This window comes from Alosa alosa, chromosome 1 (genome assembly GCF_017589495.1).
Source record: "Alosa alosa isolate M-15738 ecotype Scorff River chromosome 1, AALO_Geno_1.1, whole genome shotgun sequence".
Lineage (NCBI taxonomy): Eukaryota > Metazoa > Chordata > Actinopteri > Clupeiformes > Clupeidae > Alosa > Alosa alosa.
Genome location: NC_063189.1, coordinates 40545597 through 40558939, shown reverse-complemented (window position 1 = coordinate 40558939; position 13343 = coordinate 40545597). Strand labels below are relative to the sequence as shown.

General features: G+C 42.4%; 1 protein-coding gene across 9 annotated transcripts in view; it reads right to left on the bottom strand.

Annotated features, from left to right (window-relative positions):
• eps15l1b (epidermal growth factor receptor pathway substrate 15-like 1b) overlaps positions 1-13343 on the bottom strand; it is a 108532-nt gene that overhangs the window by 89242 nt on the left and 5947 nt on the right. For 8 of the 9 annotated variants that reach the window (XM_048258114.1, XM_048258105.1, XM_048258097.1 and 5 more), the window contains exons 10-18: positions 10405-10562; positions 9648-9804; positions 8422-8484; positions 7281-7372; positions 6897-6969; positions 5896-6057; positions 5444-5641; positions 4422-4589; positions 1055-1169 (exon numbers count right to left, since the gene is read on the bottom strand). In XM_048258114.1, coding sequence (XP_048114071.1) covers positions 1055-1169; positions 4422-4589; positions 5444-5641; positions 5896-6057; positions 6897-6969; positions 7281-7372; positions 8422-8484; positions 9648-9804; positions 10405-10562 — 1186 coding nt within the window. The remainder of the gene's footprint in view (positions 1-1054; positions 1170-4421; positions 4590-5443; positions 5642-5895; positions 6058-6896; positions 6970-7280; positions 7373-8421; positions 8485-9647; positions 9805-10404; positions 10563-13343) is intronic. The other variant, XM_048258092.1, reaches the window with a different exon arrangement.

The following is a 13343-nucleotide window of genomic DNA, read 5'->3' as shown; positions in this document are numbered from 1 at the left end:
GATTAAGGGCAGCTTGTTGGCATTTGAGAGCCCCATGCCCATAAACATGCCCCTTGTTCTCACTAAATCACCAGAGGCTTTTAGAACATCCACAGCTTCAGCGCTGGCACCACTCATGGACTCCCAAATGGTTTTTGAGGTCCTAATGAACACCTACTGCCTTAGTGAGAGCAAATACTGACCACACACACATGCACGCACGCACGCACAGAGTGGTAGGAGCTAGCACTGTGAAAAGCAAACTCAAAGGTTCTGTTCACGGTTTCTTCCTTTAAGGACTTTATCCGTGCCATAGTTGCCTTTGTGTTTTTTCTACGGGGATCATGTTCATGCTGGGCTCTGTAAAACGCCTTGAGACGTTCATGTTTTGTGGCAGCACACAAATAAAACTGAATTTTATGCTGGTTTGAAAGTGAGTGTGTGTGTGTGTGTGTGTGTGTGTGTGTGTGTGTGTGTGTGTGTGTGTGTGTGTGTTAGCATATACAACTCTGGAAAAAATTAAAGGTTGTTTCAGCGATAGCGGGGTAACATCATTTCTGTTGATGTTCAAACAAAACAGACAGCTCACTACTCCCTCCCCCTCCCTCCCGTGCAATTGAAACTCTCCTGAACGCGCATCTCGTCGGTTATTGGTTGGAACACTTTATTTTACTTTTGAGTGGTTGGCAATTGTTTTTGTGTGCAGATGTGCAGCCTAGGCTGCCTACAGAGACGCGTTGTTTTGGCGGCCTGCTTATGGGGCGGGCAGCTAGCGGATTGTTAGGACAGATTAGGACCTTTTTTAAGCCCGCAATCGCTGATACAACCTTTAAGAGACCACTGCTTTTTTTTCTTATGTAACCCTATGGTTGCTAAGTGACAATTGAATGAGTCATATTCAAATTTGCAGTGGTCTCTTAATTTTGAATATGACCGTCAACTCATTCGTATGTTACTCATAGGTTGACATCAGAAACACGTGTAGTGGTCTCTTCATTTTGTCCAGAGCTGTATGTGCATGTGTTTGCAAGAGTGCAGAGGGAGAATAGGAGAGGCAGTGGAGAAATCAGCTCACCTTGAAAGGGATCTGATTTAAAGGGGTCCTCGGATTTAAAGGGATCTGCTGGGGTTTCTTTGGCAGTGTGGTTGAACATGGCTATTCTAGATCTCAAGGAGCTGGAGCTGCTCTCCTGTTATGAAAGAGAGAGAGAGAGAAAGAGAGAGAGAGAGAGAGAAAAGAGAGAGAGAGAGAGAGAGAGAGAGAGAGACAAACACACAGACACACATTCAGGACTATCAACAGCACTCTGCGTAACACCAAGGTCAGGTAAGGGACAGCTGTCAAAACGTCTCAGCAGAAGGAACCTGGTGCTTTAACAACAAGGGTGCATTTTTTTGCACTGTGAGCCCACCGACAGAGTGCATCAACACAGCATCAGCTACTGAGATGTTCTGAAGGATAAGACCTGTAAAGAGCCTGGGAACAGGATAAGTTTCTCAGAAATATTTTTTTAGTCAATACACAGACATCCATACAGGATAGTAAAAGTGATGTAAACCACACATCTACCCACACACACACACTGCACCAAACGCATAACCACCTACACAAACACACAAGTACACAACTAAATCTCACATACAAACACACAGGATTTTAAACAAAACAAAGAAAAGAGAGATCACATCACTCCAGTCCTCAGGACTTAAAGTTCTACTCAGTGTCTATAAGACACAGTTAATGTTCAGGGCAAAACATATTGCAGATATGTTTGCTCAATATAAACCTGGTATCGGAACGTCACCTATTTCCGCCCTTTTACGTGTATGTGTCACTTAATATTTATTTCTATACAAACCAAGACGGCGGATTCCTAAAGAAACGCAAGCACCAACCCCATAAGTGTCTCTAAATTAGCTATGTACTATGTGACTCAAAGAGCTGTAAAGTGTTGTAAGGCTGTGTGTACAAATCTGCTTGGAGCTCCAGTGGAAATTTGATTTCGCGACGAGAATTCTCGGTCTAACCACTGATTTGTGCTTAGTGAGTGGGCGGAAATAGAGCACCCACTAGCCCAGCACCAAACTCTGAGCACGGTAAACAAAATTTTGTTTATTTATAAAGGCAGTAAATGCTCCCGTTAAGAACCAAACCAGATTTTGTTCAAATCTACACACCAATGGCTACTGAAAAATGTAAATGTTAATTTATCAAATGTTATTTTGAAGTATTAAAAAACATCTTTGTTTTAGAATTTTCGAACGAAAGGGGCTAGGGGCAGAAGTTGGTGCTTTTACCAAGCTAACCAACGTCAAATTGGCTAAATTGTGTAGCAGAATATCTGTTAATGTGTTAAAGGAAAATGCTGGTATTTAGCACTTTGAGTCCCTTTTCTGTTTTTTTTTTTTTTTGGATGAACTATAGTGGTGGACACCGAAATTTTGACGATTGGTCATGTCTCGATTTTTCTGACTCGTTTTGAATCGCCTTACTGCTTCAGAGTGGCTGCCTACAGGCATGCACAAACATGTCCTTAAAACAACCCTTAACGTTTGTTTTCAAAACTTGTTTTCAAAACTGTGCAACTCACCAAGTTGTTAAGGTGTTCGTTGATTATTAAAATCAAATATATCGGTGCAATGTATGATTTCCAGCCGTTTTATTTGCTATTGTGGAACTATTTTTTCAGACCTCACAACCGTGTCTAAACTTCCGCTCAATATTTGAGCCTTAAGCATAGACTGTAAAAGAAGGTCATGCGGAAAAACTACAACCAGGGAATGTCTGCTACAACCAAAAAAGCCCCCGTTTCCGTTTCCAGTGGCGCAGTAATATCAACGTGCAATGAGTCTTCCACCAGAAATCAATGGGATTTTACAAAATGGCAAATAAAACACGACAGAAACTGTATTTCGCTACGCTACTTGTTTTGGAACATCAACGAACACTCGTTGAGTTGCACAGTTTTGAAAACGAATGTTAAGAGTTGTTTTAGGACATGTTTGTGCATGCCTGTAGGCAGCCACTCTAAAGTAGTCAAAGGCAATTCAAAAGGAGTCAGAAAAGTCGAGACAGGACCAATCGTGAAAATTTCGGTGTCCAAAATTTAGTCTAGTTCATCCAAAACAAACCAGAAAAGGGACTCAAAGTGCTAAACACCGGATTTTTCTTTAACGTTAACATACTAGGGCTGTCACTTTACGTTCGAAAATCGATTGGACCAAACAACACAAGTTTCGAAAACTAAAATAGGGAATTGATTTTAACCAAATATGTACACTATTAATTTTAAACGAATTAAACAAATAAAAAGGATAGATGTAACAAAATTCACAAACAATAATATAAGAATATAAAAGAATTCCGAAGTGCAGTAAGCATTGCGAAAGCTAAAAAGAAAATTCCCACTAATTTTACGCACCGGAAACAGCTGTTTCAATCAGCTGCTGTGCTGCTCGTGTTTTGCCAAAAAATGGGAGGACAACGCGATCAACCTGTGCGACATGAGAGAGATGAGCGATAGGCCCTAATAACTTGAGGAGTTCAATGTGGAATTACTTCGGATTTTTGGTATATCAAACTATGGAGAAGAACAAAGCGGTAGGCTATGCAAACTGTGCAATCAAGTTCTATGTAGGCAAAATTTGTTTGACATTTCTAATCGTAAACACAGACACGTTGTTGAAGACTGCAGTAATGTTTTTCACTGATGTCATGGCAGTCCACTCGGCTTATTGTTTTTCGAGAATGTTGCACTCCTGTTTGTCATTGTGCGTGAAACTTCACGCCAATAAATCATCAGAAATATTGCTGGCTTGCGTCTACAAGCGCCCTCTTTACGTTTATTAATATTTGGCGTTGAAAATGGAAATGTCTTTAGACATGAAAAATCAATTTTACAATAGATTCAATGAACACTTACGTCTCAAAAATCGAACACGATTTTTTCACAAAAGTGACAGCCCTATAACATACCGGACACCTATTCAGCCTGTTGTTCTGTGTGCTATTGTGTTAAGAACTTGCCTTTCCAGATTAAATGTCTGGTCTTGGATTTTGTGAAATACATTTCTAAATAAATGCCACTTATAGTCCAGAAAATACTGTATAATATAATATAATATAATATAATATAATATAATATATTCTTCTTTTTATTATATTTTATTATAATATAATATAATTATCATTAATATTTTTTTGGGTATGGGAATTAATATGATTTTGTCTTTGTAGTACTGTTTACACATTTATTTTTGTCACCATTGATTGATCTAGTGTCCTGTGCATAAAATGTAAAGCACATTTAAGGACCATTTTGTATGATATACTGTACTATATAAATACATTTGAACATGATCATGCACAAGCAAATCTTTACACACCAACGCATACACACATGCAAACAAAGCTTAACACACATATAAACACAAGCACACACCTTGCCTTCGTTGAGGCGATCCAGGGGTCTGTTGTTGGGCAGGGGGTCGTTTAGCTCAGGGAAGCGGGACAGGTCACTAAGACTTCCGTTCAGGGCCTTGCTGTACTCCTCGATGGTCTTGGTCAGCTCCTGCTGGCTGCTTTGGATCTGGGCAAGCTCACTAGTTGCCTGAAGTTGGTAGGAGGCAAGGAAGAGGAAAAACATGTTCACATCGAAAAAAGCACGCGACGCGACGACGCGACGCGACGCGCGCACGCGACACGCCCTGCCATTGCACACGCGCACACACAGCATGACGCGCACGCACACAGAGATTGTTTCATGTTGCAATCTATTTGTTGTTCAGTATATGCAAACAGATAGATAGATATGTGTGCGTGATCCAATCAGGTACAAAAAAAAAGAAATCATACAAGATTGCAGCACGTGCCAAGACCTTCCCTATCTGCTGTTACGATGCAGTGAACTCAAGTGCCTGCAGAGAGGATTGAGAAAGTTGCTTAAGTTGTTGCACAACACTTTTGTGCTGTATCTGGACTTCTGAGAATCTCATTTCTGAGGCTTGGGTCAGTTTCTCACACATACGTGTACACACCCTGCCATCACCACAGTTGAAGAACCACAATCTAGGGCCCTGTTGTCCCCGAAAAGTCTTTAAATGCTTAATGTCAGGTTAGCAGGTCACTGAATGTTTATAACTGTGAGCAGAAATGTTATTCTTTCATATATTCTTTTGCACCCTGTGGAATCTTTTCCACAATTGGTGTGGATGAAAAAAGCAGAAGCAATTTGCTTCTGTCCAAAGCCACATGTAAGAACATCAGATTGAGTGTGTGTGTGTCTGTGTGTGTGTGTTGCCTCACCTCTTCTTGAGAAGTCTTGAGCAGCTTGAGGATGTCCTGCTGAAGTGTGTGTGTGCATGTGTGTGTGTGTCACCTCCTCCACCTTGTTCTGAGAGCTCCTGATATGCATGTGAGTGTGTGTGAGTGTGTGTGTGTGTGTGTGTGTGTGTGTGTTCTCACCTCCTCCATCTCGTCCTGAGAGCTCTTGAGCAGATTGAGGATGCTCTGCAGCTTGGCCTGCCCAGCGCGGATGCTCTCCTCCAGCTGCTCCTCCTCCTGCTCCAGGCAGTACAGGTCTGTACGCGTGCGGCTCAGCTCCTTCTCCTGCCCCTGCACCTCCTGCTCCTGGGAGCTGATCTCCAGCTGCAGGGACACAACCTACACATGCACGTCCACCCACACACATATGTGTGTATAAGTATCTCCATTAAAAATGTAGCATATTTATGGTATGAATAGGAAATTTTTAGTGTAAGCGACTACCAAAAAAAGCAAAATGGTACTGCATTGTGTTAGTATGGACAAAAAGGAAAAGTGTGTGTGTGTGTGTGTGTGTGTGTGTGTGTGTGTGTGTGTGTGTGTGTGTGTGTGTGTGTGTGTGTGTGTGTGTGTGTGTGTGTCTGACTGCTGACCTTCTGGCTCTCGTTCTGGTACTTGCTCTTGGCGTCGTTGATCTTGTCCTCCAGCTTGGCCCTCTGCTGGTCCATCTCCTGCAGCCGGTCCTGAGCCACATGCCGCTGGGCCTCCAGGTCCTGCACACCACTGCTCTCCTGCTCCAGCTCCCCCTGCATGTCCTGGACACACACACACACACACACACAGCTCACTGACCACACTGGAGCCCACACAACAGGAGAACGCACAACACGAGAAGACACAACAGGAGAACACACGACACGAGAACACACGACACGAGAACACACGACACGAGAACACACGACACGAGAACACACGACACGAAAACACACGACACGAAAACACATCTTCACACTTCAGTCTGGCTGGCTAATTTTTTTAGGAGGGTGATTGACAGGAAATGAACGGGAGAGCGAATATGTAGAATAATGTAGAATTGGGAAAAGACCACAGGTCAAAAATCAAACCTGGGTCCCCGTGGGCACTTCAATCTGAATGAGGCATGTTGGATGCTGCCGCTTGCGACATAATTACACTTTCCCCTAATTGGCCTACAATAAGAAAAGTACTACAAATTCAACTTTATTGATGTTTACATTAGCATTAGCAATAAACATCGTCAGCTTAGCACAAGGCCTTAACTCCTAAACTTGGCCAGGAAGAACTCCTCTTCAACAGGAGGCACCCTTCACCAGAACCCAGCTCAGAGGGGACTCAGGGGGTAAGTGTATCATCTAGTCAGCTGTGTCTGCAGTCATCCACAGTGCACAGACTTCCCCATGTATATAGAGCTGGATAACCAGCTGAGGCGGCCAGGTGAGATGCTAAACACACCACTGTTCTGCTCACCTTAGGGGGGTTTCCAGGAAAGCGTTGATGAATAACTGCCATCATTAGAGGACAGCCAGACTATCATTTTGGATCTTCCGCTCAACAATTACCACTATGGCTACGTGCTTTTGAAAATAAATAAATAAATAGGGTCTCCAGGTCTCACCTGAAGTTCACTGTTCTTGTGTCTTAAAGTCTGCTCCATCTCCCTGATCTCCTGCTCCAGCGTGACCTTCTCCCTGTGATGACAACAAACTCTTATAACAAATGACAGCAAACCTCAAGTCCAGCGGCCTGGAGCCAAGATGAAACGAGCTTTAGTCACAGCACAAAGGCTCTCATTCTCAAAGCTGAAGGGGAGAGAAAGCCAAATGGCAAATCCCAAAACTCCCATAGCAACATTTATGAACAAAACACACATACACTTATGCCCTTTTCGCCAAAATAAAGACAGAGGCGAGAAGTTTAAAGCGATAAGTTTAAAGCTCAAAGTCCAATCTAGTGGTGGTTGGGACTATACAGCCCACTCTGCAACCCCCCACACACACACCTCTGCAGTTGATTGATCTCCTGGATGATGTCATCCAGCTCTTTAGTTCCAGTGAGCTCCAGAGGCACCACTGAGCTGCTACTGACAGTGTCCTGCGGGCGAGAGACACAGAGTCAGACTGGGAGAGAGAGGGTGAGAGAGAGTGAGTGAGAGAGAGAGAGAGAGACAGGGTAAGATATGTATTTCAGCAGACGGGTTAGTAAATGTACCAAATAGAAACACACACATACAAATGCACACATACACACTGACTGCACCTGTGGTGAGGCAGAGAGTGTATCTGTGGCAAAGTATCTCACTGAGGTCTAACCACAGCGTTCACACATGACACGGTTCACAGCACACATTGCTCTCTCTCGCTCACTCTCTCTGATATGGGTGAGATGCATATGAAATCTAAAATATTACTTCCAGCTCCAGTAAAATGGGAAGCACTCTGAAACATCAGATATAAGGGGTGTAAAGGTACAGCTATACTTATCAAACCATTTAGGTACAGGACGTTAAGGTCAATACAGATGTGTACTGAATACAGTCTTAAACAGTAATCAACAGCAGGCTTTTTTGTATGTGTCTCAAATTAGAGTTCCCACACATATTAAGAGGACAATATATCTGACTGGTTCATTAATGCCAAATGTGTTGAGCATCAGCAATATTGTCAGTGAATGTTATGCCAGAGTACTTACGGGCTTACTGTACCAAAAATTAACCAAACCATGACTGTATCACTAAGGTATGTATCGAATCGTGAATTTTGTTTGCCGTTACACCCCCATCAGATATAGCGTTATTAGCATAGCTTAGCATAAAAGAGAGGAAACATATGATATGGAGCCATAATGGAAAGATATCAAAAAGCTTTTGATATCAGAGAATAAAAAAAATAAACAAAGACACAGCAGTCTTGAGGGTGAAAAGAATAGTGCAGACAGTAGAGGGCAGTATGTGCTCACATTGAGACAGATAAGACAGATGGAACTAGTGCAGGAGAGCTGTCAAACTGGTGCCAGAGATACGGTGTATGTAATGCATTTCGTGGCTCGCCCACGGGCACAGAAACGGGTGACAATTATTGGTGTATTGGTGTATTCCATTCGCGGTTATTCTACTCTAGTCAACGCAACAGGACTTTACTCACACGGCGACTGTTTAACACAGCCCTTTGGGGTGTAAGAAGAGGAGCCGTAAAGCCATAGAAACCCTGCAGGAAAGAGGATCAAGGTGAAACGAGCACACACACAAACAATCACAGAGCCATGACAGAGGGAAAACACAGATAGGTGAACCACACGGAAAAAGAGGAGAAATGTTCATTGGGATATATGAATGCATATTAGGCTACGTTTCTACGGTGACGATGAAAAGAGAAGACGCAGAAGTGGCGTCTCGTCATTTTTTTATTCGCGTTTAGACGAGCATTCTCAGGGAGAAATCTTTGTTTATATGAAGACGCAAGAGTAGGCCTATGTGATATTCGATTGGATATGCATTCCAGACTGCTTGGTGGTGGTGTGATAGAACCCCGGTACGTCACGCATAGACATTCTAATTTGACAGTTTAGCCAGAGAGGTAATCAAGGATCTTTGGTTTAGCCGTTTAGACGGAGACGCAACCCGGGTCATCTTCAAAACTCTACACTCTGGAAGGAGTCTTCAGATTTTGGCGTCTTCAAGCCCCGATGGCGGGGTCGCCGTGTAAACAAAAGGCACTTATGATAAAATATTTTGTCGTCTTCCTTCGCAATAGTTCTCGTATAAACGGCCCCTCAGAATTAGACACCCTTCTTCAAGGTAGAGCCAAAGTATGAAAATAAAACAGAGAGACAAGAGAAAATTTCCCTGTCAATTAACACATAAGGCCCCAAAAAGCAAAGACTCAAATCAGACCATATCAGCATGGGTTAGGCAAAGGTTGCCCTCCTGGAAAGTCAGGGGAATTAAAAGCAGGTAGAATTTAGCTCCATGCAAACATGATTTGTTTTTTAACAGTGTGAAACTAGCTCAGATGGTTGGGAGGGTGTCAGATTGGCCACTCCTGCCATCAAAGAGTGCCATCTGAGTTGTTTCAAGTCAAGGCCTCATTTAAGACATTCTGAAGGATTGGGCATCATGAATGCTGTCTTTCAGTATGTTTTGTGTACAGAAATAACAAAGAGCTTTAAATGAACCATTCTGAGAACGTCAACTATCTGCCACTTAAATGCGCAGTTGCCAACACCTGATGGTAAACACGTTGATAGGAAGTTAGTGGATCTATGTGTGTGTGTATTTACATACATACATACATTTGGGTTTGTATCTGTGTTTGTTTTCAAAGTGTGTGTGTGTGTGTGTGTGTGTGTGTGTGTTGGATATATTACTCACAAGCCCTGATGTCCCCTTCTCTGATGGAGGGATCATGTCTAGGGTGAGGACTTGAGGGGGGTCGAGGCCTTTGGTGACCTTCTGCTGGATGAGGTACATGGCCAGAGAGAATTGCTCCCTGGACAGCTTGCCCTGCTGTTTGGTGTCGGCCAGAGACCTGAAACGAGTACAGGGCTTAAAGCAATAAAAATGTCTGTGCCTGAAGTTATCAGACATTTATGAGAACGTCATACTGTAGTCTCATTGCCTATTTTCAAATCTTAAGCATACCAGCTCACGCCTGAATACTTTAAGCCCTGCGAGTAACAGAGGAGAGGAGAGGAGAGGAGAGAGGAGAGGAGGTGAACAACCAGCCAACAGGACAGAACAGACCTTTTTCTCCCAGACCAACAGCACAAGTGTGTGGGAATATTTGGAATGTATATATACATTCCAAAGGTATATATATTTTTTTTACTTTGTCTAAGGATGAGGGTTGTTTCAGAGAGTAGAGAGAGGGGAGAACAGCCCTGATAGTCTAGACTCTTAACAGCAGCTGAAAGGAAGGGTTTTGGAACTCATCATGTCTAAAACAAGTAACTGTCACTAAAAAAAATAGTCATGATCCTTTTCTTCTAAGGATAATTACTGATATATGTGGGGTACCGCTTAGGCAAAAAAAGAGCAGAGTTTTTTTTTTTTTTTTTACTTTTTACTGTTTTTGTTTTAATACATTTCATTCTGTCCTTTCAGATCTCTAACTCTTTCTTTCTCTTACCAGATGCGCGCGAGCATGTTCTGAGGCAGTCCTGAGTTCATGAAGATGTCCTTGACCTCAGCGCCCCCAACCAGCCCGTCCATGTCGGAGTCAGCTTTCGCAAAGATGTCATCATAGCGCCCTCTGTCGGCCAGTGGGACCACCCAGCTTACAGCAGGCTAGAAATCACACACACAAACACACACAGTCTAGGGTAGGTAGAAGAGGAAACACAACAAGAACCCGTTTTTCATTTATTCATCCATTCATTGGTATTTATTTATCGCGAAAGCACAGTTTAATCACACACCACATCCAAAAATAATACAGGTGCAGGATCGAAAATACGGTTTAAAGAAAAAGTGAAGATACGCACACTGTAGAGCTCCCATTTAAGTATTTTTTATTGGTAACGTTTCAAGCCCTTACGGCCCTTTCTCAGACTTCCTATTTATTTATTGTGCACATAGCTTGACTATGTACCGTAAGTTAACAAATAGTGCTGAGATCATTAATGCGAATTAATTCTGCTTCTGCAGAATGATCTGGTCAACCCTGCAATTCTTTGATGATCTGTGGTCAGTGGGTGAAACTGCTTTTGGACTCCTCTTTTACACCACTGGCTTTAACAGCTTTACTTTCTCTATTATTTTGTTATTCATTAGTCTTTCCATTCCAAGAGACACACAAGCTAAGGTGTGTGGTATCCCTGGTTTCTTTGCACCAGAGGGCGAACGAGTGCGGGTGGTGCCGTCAAGGTGGTGAGCTGTGTCATATCCCCTTACTGACAACACAATCCTCAGCTCACCAAACTGGTTCTCAACCCAAAGGTCCAACTAATGAAGGCAAAACCTCCCATTACACTTTCATTCTTATTCACCCCAGAACTGGAAAATCCCACAGCAGCCTGTTTAGCATGTAATTAACCATCAGGAATGTTGTTCTACTTGGTTCAGTGAGTAAAAGTGGACACACAAGAGTGTATATGAAAAGCCAAAGTGCTATTCTTAACATGTTTTTTAACAGGGCAGATGAGGAAACAGATACAGACTTGTCAAGGAGAGAGGAATGCTGGGGAACCTGATCAGGGGACTGGCCGACAACACATTTTTTAGGAGAAAAAAAATAGGCCTGACTGCCTGAGAGTAGCTCCTCAAAGCAAAATGAGAACAAGTAGGGAGAAGATTATGTGAAAGACACATTTATTTCGGGAGTATAAAGAAGGCACTGGATCAGAACAAGCTAAGCATAACAACCCCACACTCTCAAAGAGGACCCATATGTGTCTTGTGTTTACAGTACAAAGTCAAGGAAAAAGATTCAGCTGAGCATGTGTACCAGCAATATGTTAGTTCCTATCTGTCAACAACAGATAGCAGAAGATTTAATTTGTAATAGGTTATCCAAACACAATCCTATCACAGATGGACCAATACAGCATTCTGTGTGGGGTTCTCTACACTTTTAGGGCTTATTCTTGGTTCTAGGGAGGTTCTAGTATGCTGTATAAAACATTGACCCATCTTTTACAAACTAACTACAATACTTAACCATGACAGTTTATCGGAAACATTTAAAGTATTTCGAAATAATAATTAACATCTACCTAAACATCAGTCTAAGAGCACAATATTTTACTGAATTTAAAAAAAAAAAAATTCAGGCCTAAAATGTATATTATTATATTTGAGACTTTTTCGTTTAGACATTTTAAGCTCCTGTGGAATCCATGTTCTGAAGAAAATGTTATGCACGTCAGTGTGTTGATATGCAACAGGCTTTGAGGAATAGGACTCTATCTATCTTTAGTGAGTTCAGTAGACTAGAGCTCACTCACATGTGAGAGAGGTTGGTGGCTCCCGCTGTATTACCCCTGAGAGTTTAGAGTGCAAGGCTTCACTGTGTGTTAGTGCTGCCCTAAGCAAGTGAGTGACTTGTGTGTGTGTATGCGAGTGCATGTGTATCTTTGTGTTAACATGTATTCATAGCAGACTGTTGTGTTCAAGTGTGTTCATGGCTCTGTATATCTGTGTGTGTGTGTTAATGTGTGTGTGTGTGTGTGTGGGGGGGGGTTATTCTGTGAAGGCATAATAAGGATAGGAAGAAAAGAGGCTCACCTGGGAGGTGTGGTTGTTCAGGTTTGTTTACCTCTGTGGGTTGGGACGGCTGCGGGCTGTGTGTGTGTGGTGTGTGTGTGTGTGTTTTTGTGATTTGTTTGTCACAGATGACTGTATACGTGTTATCAGCTTAGTGGACAGTGCCGGGTGTGTGTGTGTGTGTACGTGTGCTTTAGTGATTTGTTTGTCAGAGAAGACAGTATTTTTCCTTGTGAGAGTTGTAGTTACTGGACACTGATGGGTGTGTGTGGAGGCGTCTTTACTGAGCATCTACTGATCTGTCTGTCTTTCTCTAGATCGTTTGTTTGTCTGTATACCTGTGTGTGTGTGTGTGTGTGTGTGCGTGTGTGTGTGTGTGTGTGTGTGTGTGTGTGTGTGTGTGTGTATGTATGTGTAATCACCTATGTGTGCCTGTCTGTCTATTCATGCGTGTGTGACAGGCTTGGAATTTCATAATTTTAGGGGCAAGGCCACTTGGCCTTCAGTTGGGCATATTTGGTGGGGGGCACAAAGGCCACACGTCAGGGCACCAAGGCCAAAGTTAAATATACAGGAGGCTGCATAAAAATGACAAAAGTTATATTTAGCCTATTCACAGCAGCAGACCTGCATGAAACAGTACCAAAACATGAAACATGACATATTACATAGAACTGTAAATCATAGAACTGATTTAAATATTTACAGATATCTAGGCGATATTTGCAACATTTATTTTGTATTTGGCCTGCTATGAAATCATGTATTGAACAATTTAAACACATTGTGAAACCTAAAGCCCAAAGTTGGAGACATGCATGTAGACATTGCTGCAAATTTAAAACCGGATTACTCTGGAATGGC